This window comes from Rhinatrema bivittatum, chromosome 6 (genome assembly GCF_901001135.1).
Source record: "Rhinatrema bivittatum chromosome 6, aRhiBiv1.1, whole genome shotgun sequence".
Classification (NCBI taxonomy): domain Eukaryota; kingdom Metazoa; phylum Chordata; class Amphibia; order Gymnophiona; family Rhinatrematidae; genus Rhinatrema; species Rhinatrema bivittatum.
The window spans coordinates 106436430-106447859 of NC_042620.1; the positions used below are offsets into that span (position 1 = coordinate 106436430).

Genomic DNA, 11430 nt, shown 5'->3' on the forward strand with positions numbered 1-11430 from the left:
ATCCGCTAAAATCCTGGATCGGCGCGCGCAAGGCTATCAATTACGTATAGCCGGTGCGCGCCGAGCCACGCAGCTACCCCCGTTCCCTCCAAGGCCGCTCCGAAATCGGAGCGGCCTCGGAGGGAATCCTCTAACGCCCTCCCCTCACCTTCCCCTCCCTTCCTCTACCTAACCCACCCCCCCCCCGGCCCTGTCTAAACCCCCCCCTTACCTTTGTCGGGGGATTTACGCCTCCCGGAGGGAGACGTAAATCCCCGCGCGCCAGCGGGCCGCTAGCGCGCCGGGACGCGACCTGGGGGCGGGTATGGAGGGCGCGGCCACGCCCCCCGGACCCGCCCCCAAAACGCTGCCGACACGCCCCCTAAACGCCGCGACGACCGGGCCCGCCCCCAACACACCCCCCTCGGAGAACCCCGGGACTTACGCGAGTCCCGGGGTCTGCGCGCGCCGGTGAGCCTATGTAAAATAGGCTCACCGGCGCGCAGGGCCCTGCTCGCCTAAATCCGCCCGGATTTGGGCGGATTTAGGCGAGCAGGGCTCTTAAAATCCGCCCCTATGCGTTCATACTGCTGGTTCCGCATTCAAAAAACTTTCACTAGTAATTCATACAGAATGGAGTTTGAGTGCGGGAAAGACGCCGCCACTATGGAAGGCTTTTTAAATCACAAGGTACGTTAGAGGAAGTACTAATGCAATGATGTAATCATGCATGACAGAAAACTTTGACAGAAGTCAGCTGTTCTAAATGACCAGATTGCCTGACAGTCATCAGATGGTATGAATCCATTCAGTATCGATATTCAAGCTTTTAGGGATGATAGTGTTTAAGCGAAAAATCTAGTATTGTTCGTGTCAAATTAAAATTTTTGCCCTGTTCCCCCCCCCCCCCCAGTGATTCAATTTAGTGAATTGAGAGACATCATGGCAGCGTGGAACCCCTGATGCAGAGCTTTTCCTACCTCAAAACATAATGTTATGTGGGGTTGGCACAGCCTCAACACACATTTATTTAAGGGAAGTGCATCTTTTTACTTGCATTTAAAATGTTTTTAAATTTTCTTGGACTGTATAATATTATTTAAGACCGATGATTACTATATATATATATGACTTGTTATATATTGGGAAGCAGTATTGAATGCTCCACCATTCCGGGTGTTATGACGGTCTTTTTGACATACTGCGCGCCTTGATGTTGCATTAATAAAAAATTATTTTTTGTGAATGCTATTTGAGTATAATCTAAAACTATGACATATCAGTAGAATCCATATTAGTGATAATTTCCAAGATAAACCATTTGATTAGATTAACTATTGAACATTTTTCTGGCCATTTAAGTTCATCCCATGAAAATGTTTCATTATGGGGTTAATTTTCAAAAGCATTTACGTGGGTAAATGGACTTTTTGAAAATTACCACGAAGGTTGTACATGTAAAAAGTATATACAGAAGTGATTTTGCATATACTTTTATGCGTACTGCAGAGAGGTGTTCCTAGGGGCGGAGTTGGGTACGGGAAAATTGCTTAAGCAAGTTAGTTTTTTTTTTGGGGGGGTGGGGTTTTAAGAAAGTATGTAAATATTTGTATGCAAATTTACACCTGCACCATGCTAAAAGGGGAATTTTAAAAACCTTGCATGCTCCAAAATTGAGAAATGTGCACACAAGTTGTGCTTTTGCACACCCACCAAATTTTAAGACACCCAGATGCATGCGTTAATCCTGCTGTGTGCACATCTCACTTGATTTCAAAAAGGGGCGTGGTGTAGGCATGGTCTGGGCGGGGCATGGGCATTTCAGGGTGTGGCCAAGAGATGTGTGCATAAATACCCTGGTCCACTGCTGTGTAACTTTACTACTGCTAAGGAGGAGGTGTAACTTAAAAAATAAAGGAAATTAGTCATTTTTGCCAGGTTTAAAGGGTATGGGGTAACTGGTGGGAGTACAGGCTATCAAGCCAGTGGAGTTTGGAGGACCTAGCTCTTAACTGGGCAGACTGGTGGACGAACTAGTGAAATTGGCAATGGTGTGGATGCGTGCCCGTTTTAAAATATCCTGACTTACGCAGTAGAATCGGAATTTGCATGCCCACTTAAAATTGAGTGCACATGTATGCGGCCAGGCTATTTTACAATTTGCACGCATATATGCGCACAAATAAATGGCCACATATTTGTATGTGCGCCAGTGCACACGTGCCAAAGTATGCCCATGCACCGGTTTGAAAGTTACCGTCTCTATTAAGTGTGGCCCCACTAATTTTCAAAGCTGACTTATTCATAGGGACGGTAACTTTCAAAGCAGCACTCAAGCATCCATGTGCATGCATTCATTGGCCCACGCCCAGGGATGTGGCTGGTTTATAACGTACTAAATAGCCTGGCCACGCGCACATGTGTGCTCAATTTTAAGTGGGCATGCGCCTGTGCATTCAAATCCTGCTTCTGCCGCATAAATGGGATTTTAAAAGGGACGCGCACCAAAGCCATTGCCACTAAAACCAGTTTCCCAGTTCGCCTAGTTAAGGGATAGGTATTCCAAACCAACTTAATTTTATAACTGCCTTTTCCCCCTGTTAGTCCTAATCTATAAAACCCCACTAATCTGCGTAGATTTTTTTTTGTTTTATCACTTCCACATCATACATAGCAGAAGTAAAGTTATGCGGCAGGGGACTCCGGCGTGCGCCAGTGTGCACAAGTATTTACGTACAAATTTCAAGTTCAAATCCCGGAATGCCCATGCCCCTTTTTGAAAACTTTTCATTTGTGCGCACAGCAGGAGTTACGCACATATAGGCTGGCTTTTAAAATTCACTCAGTGTGCACGAGCCTAACATATTCATGTATCTGCTAAATTTTACTCACATTGGGCTTTTAAAATTCACCTGTTAGTGTGCTTTGAAAATTGGGGCTGAAGTTGTACATGTACAGCTCTGCACATTCTATTATAAAATTCCCCTCCCTGAGTACGTTTTATTTCCTAGCAGAATGGCCTATGAAAATAGAATGTAAACAGCATAAATACAATTTTGATAAGATAGTTAAAATATATAAGAATTATTTTGGATTACCCATATGACTAATTCATAGGCCATATTGAAGCAAAAACAAAACTTATTGTCCAATATATGAGCTACAGTTTGTCAGCATGAAGGAAGAAGCAGGTAAGTAACTCCGTGATGATCAGGATACTAGTTTGTGTGTTGTCTTTGGTCCAGAGCTTATATCTGCAGGTATGCACTTTGTTGAGAAACCAGCTCTTATCTTTTGGCATAAGCACCCTGTTCTATTGATTGTGTTGGTAGGGAAAGCTGAATAATCTATCCTAATATGCATAACAAAACTGAGTTACTGATGCACAGAATCCATGTAGCACAAAATACTTTTTAATTTTATTTATAATTTTTAACCAATAATAATAAATTATTCACACATATTGTAATTAGTCAGGAATATGTGATATACATTCAGAAAAGGGGTATAAGTGTGTAATTGCAAAGTCTAAGAAATATTTTTGTAACTTCAGATAATTTCCCTGATAGATTTGTTAATATTAATGCAAACCCCATTGAGATATGCAAATGTTAAATGTGTTTTAAAGTATGCTGTTTTGCAGTAAATTCTGGTTATTAGAATCCGCCCTATGGTGTTTTGTTCTTGAACAGGAAATGATTCTAAAGTTGCTATAACTCCAGTTTGTAAATATATATATATATATTTATTTATTTTATTTTTTTTTTTAAATCAATGAAAATTCTGAATGGAACTTTTGCCTTTTTTTGGCAGTAATGAGTGGCATATTTTTGGGGTACTGTGGAATAACATTCTGCTGTCATTATAAATAAATCTGCCAGCAGTAACTTTAATGACACACAAGAGTTAAATATGATCTATTCAAAATAAAATGCCTATGTTCTGCTTCCTGGATTCTTTATTTTTTCCTTTCTTTTAAAATGTAGGCATGAGGTGCTCTAAACCCTGATCATTTTCAACAGAAAAGGAAGATTTGTTCTACCTGATAATTTTAGCTCCTGTAGTACCACAGATCAGTCTAGGCAAGTGGGCTTTGCAATCCTACCAGCAGATGGAGGCAGAGAACAAAACTTTGAAGCATTGCTACATATCCAAGAGTGCCACTTGCAGTCCCCTCAGTATTGACCTGTACCCCAGCCAATTCATTCAAACTAACAAACCCCAACAAAAACTAAGGGCAAGCAGAAAAATACAGTTGGAGCCCACTAAAACTAGGGCCCCTTGATTACAAAAAGGAACATATTAACCTATGTACACTTTCAGAAACTCTGCATATGACTATATACCGTCTCAGCAACATCCAGAAGCGAGAAAGTCTTTTGAAAGAAGGGGATGGATTTCTGGACCGCTCTGTGGTACTACAAATATGAAAATTATCAGGTAAGAAAAAATTGTCCTTTCCTGTTCAGATTCCAGATCAGTCCAGACAAGTGGGATGTACCCAAGCTCCCCTATACTGAGCAGGAACCCGAAAGACCCATGCACAACACACTTTCCCCAAATGTTGCCTCCTTTGGCACCCGCAAATCCAAGTGGTAATGTTTGGTAAAAGTGTGAAGAGAAGACCATGTTGCAGCTCGACAAATCTCTTGCGGAGATATCCATTAACACTCTGCCCAAGAAGTTGCCTGCGCCCTCGTAGAATACTCCCGCAACCCTACTGGAGCTAATTGCCCCTTACAAATGTAAGCTGAATTTATAGCTTCTTTCAACCATCTTGCGATCGTGCCCTTGGATGCTTTATTTCCCTTTTTTGCTCAACTAAAAAGGACAAAAAGATCTGATCTGCAAAAGGAATTTGTCACTTTAAGATACCTCAAGAGCACTCTTCGCACATCCAAGAGGTGAAGCTCCTTTGCCATTGGATTGTCTGGAGACAAATTTGGAAAGGCCAGTAGCTCAACCTTCTGGGCCTAAACTCTGGAACGCCCTACCATGCTACCTCACCACTATCATCGAAAATAAATCATTCAAAAAAGAACTGAAAACCTGGATCTTCAGCCAGACTTTCAATGATGATTTAAGCAATCCACAATTGTGATGCCTCATGCTTCCCATCCTTCTCCCCTCTTCTCTTCTCCGCTTACCTACCCCTTCCTCCTTCCATTACCTACCCCATCCCCCCCTCATTTCCTACTTTTCCCATTCAGACTTTCTTGTATTCAGAGCACGAGTTTGTACATACCTTCCTCGTTTTTCGTTTCTATTTTCTTTTTCGTTATTTGAATTAAATTATTTTTTAGTTATTCCTGTTACTTCCTTCTCCATATGCTAGTTGCATATACTTTTGTTTCTCAAATTGTTCTATGTATCATTGTTTCGTTCCAATGTAAACCGGGGTGAAGGCATGTGCTAAACCTCGGTATATAAAAGCTTCAAATAAATAAAATAAATAAATAAATAAGATGAAAGGATGAAATCACTTTAGGCAGAAAGGAAGGTACTGTTCACAATGATACCCCATCCTTCAAAATCCTCAAAAAAGGATCTCTACATGACAGCTCCTGTAGTTCCGATATCCTTCTGTTTGAACAGATAGCCACCAAGAAAACAGACTTCAAGGTTAAATCCTTCAAGGATGCCTTCCTAATCATCTCAAACGGAGGACCACACAGAACTCTAAGCATAAAATTAAGTTTCCAGGCCGAACATACCTTCTTGCCTGGAGGGTGCAAAAGACAGAAAACCTGACTCTGCAGCTTGAGCACTCTCTCTGTGGTCAGAAACACCTTCCCTATCCGGGTATCAAACCGAGCGCCCAGATATTCCAAAGACTGGGACGGCTCCAAATGACTCTTCGCCAGATTCGTCACCCAGTCCAACAAGTCCAGGAGCTGCATGACCTGGCGAGCCAAACAACGACACTCTAATTCCAGCTTCACCCTGGTGAAGTACCACAACACTCTAATTCCAGCATATCCCAGGTATGGATGCACCAGGATCCCTTCCCTCCTGAGTGCAAATTCCACTACCACCATCACCTTTGTGAACGTGCGCTCTGTCGCTAATGCAAAGGGAAGAGCCCGAAACTGAAAATGCTCTCTGAGAACCATGAATTTTAGGAACTTCTGGTGCTCAGCCCTTATGGGAATATGAAAATAGACCTCCGTCAAATCAACAATGCCAGAAACACTGCTTTGCGTACTGCCTCTATCAATGTCTGCAACGTTTCCATCCAAAAACATGGCACCTGGAGGGCATTATCGACCTTCTGAAGATCGAGAATGGGGTGAAACTTCCCCTCTTTCTTGGGAACCACGAAATACACTGAGTACCTTCCTTCCTGAAGAGGTACCGGAACAATGATTCGTAGGAGACGAAGACTTTGCAAAGTATTCTGTACCGCTTTTCACTTGGAACAGGAGACCCAGCGGGAGATTATAAAGGCGTCCCTGAGCGGCCGAGAAAATTCTAAAGCGTAGCCGTCTCTTATCACCTCCAGCACCCACTGGCCTCACGTGATCCTGATCCACTCCCCGTAAAAGAGGGAGAGGATCCCTCCGACCGCCTCCAGAGAGGAGTGGACCAGCCTGCCTTCATTGGCCAATTTTGTTTCCACCCCCCCACCTCCCGGAACCACCGTCCCGAGGAGGTCTACACTGCACTAGAAAGGATTGCTGCCTGTTCAAGCTCTGCTTTTGTACCGTATGCAAGGAGGATCTGCTCGAACGAAATCATCTTGCATCTTGGAAACGAACACATGGGAGAAAGGACTTCTTGGTGGATTTCTTGTCCTCAGGCAACTTATTGTCCTTCGACTCTTGCAATTGCTTCATGAGTTGTTCCAGATCTGCTCCGAACAGCAAATTTACTTTATTGAAAGTAAATTGATTGCGGCTTATTTTATTTTATTACTTTATTAGATTTTTTATTTTATTTCTTATTTTTATTTTTGTGTGTTACTTCTGGTATATTTTATTATTATATAACTGTGTTATCCTGTATTTCTCACTTATGCTTTTTTTATTATTTTGCTTGCTATAATAATGTTTAGATGGTTTTTAATTGTTTATATTTATAAACTGTTATGATTGTCAAACAGAATAGCGATATATAAATCTAATAAATAAATAAATAATAAATAGAAGGCATCCACCACATAGGCCACATCTGCCTCAAACAGGTAGCCTGAGCGGACTCCACCGTCGTCCCTGACAAGTTCTCATGTGCCTTCTGCATCCAACACAAGTAGGCTGTCTGCATCAGACTCCCGCAGACCGCCACCTGAAGGATTAAGGCTCTAAAGTATATCCAGGATCAGAAGCTTCTTCAAAAGGAATTCCAGCTTCTGATCCTGGATATACTTTACAGCAGCCAAGCCTGCAACTGGGATGGTTGTCTTGATCACTGCAGACACTGCTGCATCCACCTTGGGAACCAGGACTCCAAGGTTTGCTCCAGCAAAAGATATAACTTAGCCATCACTCTGGCTACTTTCAGGCCTGCTTTGGGAGACTCCCACTCCGAATCCACCAACTTCTTCACTTTTTTGGGCAAAGGAAAGGCCCTAGGGGGTCCTCAAAGCCTCTCTAGGACCAGAGTCACCCCCTGATTGTCCGAATCTTCCTGCATGACCTTAATCCGTAACTCATCCAAAAACTGGGGAATCATCAGACCCAGTTCCTCTCTGCAGAACAACCTGACCACCCAAGGGTCATCTCCCTCAGCAGTCGGGACATCGTTCATCCTACATAGGATCTACCAAATTATTGACTGGGTCCTTGTCTGGATCCAGTGGACCACCTTGCTGTTGATTGGGTACATTCTACTCATCTGTTGTGACCCCCACCCCCAACTGTGGACCGTTCCAGTCCAAGGAGATGTAGGATCCCTCCCGAGCCTGCCTCCTTCCCCCTTCTAGGCTTCTTAGCCATGGGGGTCTTTCTAGGAAGCTGCTGCCTGGATCCTGCCTCTTTCTTGACCAAATAGGCCTTATGAAAAAGCAGGAAAAAATCAGTGGAAAACTGCTCCGAACCCCAAGAGAACTGATCCTGCTCATAGTCCCCCTGGACTCCTTCCCCTTCTCAGCCACCATCAGGATTCTATCGATGGGAAACAGTGGGGGAGGGGAGTCCTGAGGCCCTGGAACTGCCTCCTGGCTCCTGCCATGTGCAGCAAAAATGGCCGGTGACTCCTCCAACTGCCCCCACCCCCAGGCTTCCAGCACAGGCCCAGCCGACCTCGTGCTCCAGCTGCCCCCCGAGGGGCCCGTGGAGGTTCCAGCCCCTCCTGAGGCACATTCTGCATGGTTGCACCCATCTTGAGCTGCAGCCTTGGCAACGTTTCCCATACTGAGTGGACATCAGCATGATTCATGATCGAGTCTAAAAATAGCCCCTGCTGCCGAAAAACACCAGCGGCTATGCGCTCCCAATGCTGCCCCAAGCACCCAGCAAAGCGATCGAAAAAGTTTCTTTCAGCAGACCGGCCGATCAGCACTCCACCAAGCTTCCTCCGCAAGCTGTCTTCTGTCTCCTGTTTTTTTTTTCCTTAAAGGCACAGCCAAACTAAAATAAGACAACAGCCAACAAGCAAGCAAAGAAACCAAAAAAAGATTACTTCCCTGCTTCTGGATGCCAGGAGAAAGCCGCACTGGAGATGATGACTTAGAGGGGGTGAAGGAACCAGGACTTCTGGCTTTCAACTCCCCTGATCAACAAGGACTGAGCTAGCTCAGGGATCACCAACTCCCCGCTCGCCCTGCTCTACCCAAGAGATGGCCCACGAAGGAACCTAACACCTCGAGAAGCCTGCCAGGAATCTTCTTTCTTCCTTTTCTAAGCTTTTTCTCTTTTTTCAAAAAGTCCAGTCTGCAGGTTTGCTTCTCTACCATCTGCTGGAGAAAGAGAAATACTGAAGGACTGCAGGTGCCTCAAAGCTTTGTTCTCTGCCTCCATCTGCTGGTAGGGATGCAAAACCCATTTGTCTGGACTGATCTGGGATATGAACAGGAATCTGATAAATTAGTTTTGCAGTTGTCAGATTTGGTGTCAATTTTATTTTTCTGATAAAAGCCATTGTGATTTGGTTTATAGCCTCAGCCTCTTGAAGAGCTGACGATAGAACAAGTTCAGGATGATGTGGAAATAGAATCTGATGAACAAACTGATGCCTTTGTGGTAAGCTCATCCAGAAATAACGAGATTTATTAATACTGTCTGCCAAAATGACTTGTGACCAAATCCTTAAAGTAATGCACTTTCACATTTTGTTGTTCTGTTCTCATCTGGTAATTCTGTTACAATGTTGACTTGTGATTCATATGATGGTGACTGCTTTATGCCCGTATCCATGGATTACCTAAAGTACACCAATTCTTGGGGGTGTCTAATTTTTAAAGATTAGTTTTATCAGTGTTCGGAAAGTATTTTTACTCTCTGCTATATTTTTGACTGCTCTAATGAGCACTCCTGTGGTGAGTGGAGGAATGTTTTGATTAGCAACACTATGCTGTCCTAATTGTGGTGAAATTCATTTTGCATATTTTCCATTCCATTTAGATGAATTTCTAATTTAATTAATTAAAAAGTGTTAAATACAATATATTGCAAAGATTTAGTACTAGGATTCGACTTTAAGATACTTGTTAAAGTGGTGATAAACAATGACAAAGTTCAGAGAGCAAAGTACATTTGCAAGTCTGGTTTATTTATTTATTTGAAAAGATTTATATCCTGCACCCACCAAGGTTCATGGCAGATTACAACAGAACATTCATAATAATATTCACAATTAGAATTGATTAAGACAAGGTAAGCGAAAGGATGGGCACATCATACTGGTGATTTCAATTTATTTTTAATTTTCTAAATAAACGTAAGTTACTTTGTTAAAACTTTTTTCTAAGAATATTCTATATTAGTTATGTTTTCTCTAGTACAAGGCAGTCATGTAGAGATTTAGACTGTGCTTACTGCTGAATTATTCAGCAAGACTTAAAGCAAAAGTGCTAGTAATTTTTTATGTAATTCATTTGACAATTAAAATCATTAAGATTCCCGTTTTTATTCAGATTCTTATTTAACTCTTCAAGTGATGTTAGTACTTTAAAGTTTTTAAAGCTCCTCCTATTTAACCACTTATTGTTTTTAATCTAAATGCATTTGATTGTTCCTATGTTAATTCCTATATGCAGGGGTAATTGCCGGTGCTAAGCACCGGCACTTTTTTTTCTCCACCTGTGGTCTCTTAAAAAAAAATGCATCCTGCATGTGAGTACTAGCACCTTTATTTTCAAGAAAGATAACATTGTATATTTGAATTCCATGCATTCATTCATGTTGAATACAAAGCTTGAAGCTTGGACTCAAGCAAAGAGCTTCTTAAAACAGGAATTCTATGAATTACCTCAGTGGGAAATCTGCACACTGCCATGCAGTTCCCTGGCTTGGCTTTTGGTCCCTGAGAGGAAGATGATTCAGCAATCGCTTAGTGGTGACACCTAGTGTTTAGATGTAGGGTCCACTAGAGTGAGCCAAAATTTGTGGCTCTTGACCAGGAACCATTGCTACCATGACTGGGTGGAGTTGGGAGGGGGAAAAGCCCAGTGTAGTTGTGAATGAACATGCATGCATCGCCGCCAACATGTTATAAAATACGATATCTGCACACATGTGCATGCGGGTGTCTGTCACGCACGCAACGAAGGGGGGGGGGGTGTTGTATTTTTTTAAAATACATGCAGCAACGCATGTAGGCTTTTCTCAGTTCCCTAACCCTAGCCCTATCCTTCCTCCCTCTTCTTCTCTCCTCCCTGATCCCTAAACTGTCTCTATCCCCAATTTTTTTTTTATACTTAACTTCTCTGGCTAATGGCGTTGTCCCGGCTTGCCCCCCCCCCCCCCCTACCCACCCAGACCACACTCTCCGGCCCACCCCTTTTACTTGACCTGGCAGTTCTGCACATAATGGGGATTATGAGTGTGGCCAAGCCCTTTCTAAAATGGGTGTGGGGCGCACACCTGATTTTTACGCGCGTGGACCTTTAAAATTGGCCCATTACATTCCAGGAAATGAAGAGGCTTTTCACCTTTATGGAGATGTGGTCTAAGGAAAAATGTTGGCAAGGCAATTGATCAAAATAGAAATCAAATACTGCCTTAGGCAGTCTTTAGAAAAAAGATAAATGTAAAGGTATAACTTGAAATACATAAACACCAGGTATCAACTGCAAAATTTAACAGCAATCAAATAGAATGAGAAAACAATTTATATAAAGAAAATAGTATGAAATGTTTTCTTTTGTATTAAATATCAGTATTTTCTTTTGCAGGCGTATTTTGCTGATAGTAATAAGGTACTGCTGGACATTTTTTTAATTCTTAAAAAATGGTCATGTTTAATCACAGTATTCACATATTTACTCAGCTGTTTATTCTTTTTCTCTTCATT

The 11430-nt window shown here is 42.5% G+C and overlaps 1 protein-coding gene across 4 annotated transcripts in view; it reads left to right on the forward strand.

Moving 5' to 3' along the window:
- Window positions 1-11430, forward strand: part of BBS5 (Bardet-Biedl syndrome 5) — a 105334-nt gene that overhangs the window by 86453 nt on the left and 7451 nt on the right. For all 4 annotated transcript variants that reach the window (XR_003857368.1, XR_003857369.1, XR_003857367.1 and 1 more), the window contains exons 10-11: window positions 9075-9158; window positions 11312-11335. Coding sequence is in view for 1 of the 4 variants with exons in the window: in XM_029605683.1 (XP_029461543.1) it covers window positions 9075-9158; window positions 11312-11335 (108 nt within the window). In the remaining 3 variants the exon portion in view is untranslated. The remainder of the gene's footprint in view (window positions 1-9074; window positions 9159-11311; window positions 11336-11430) is intronic.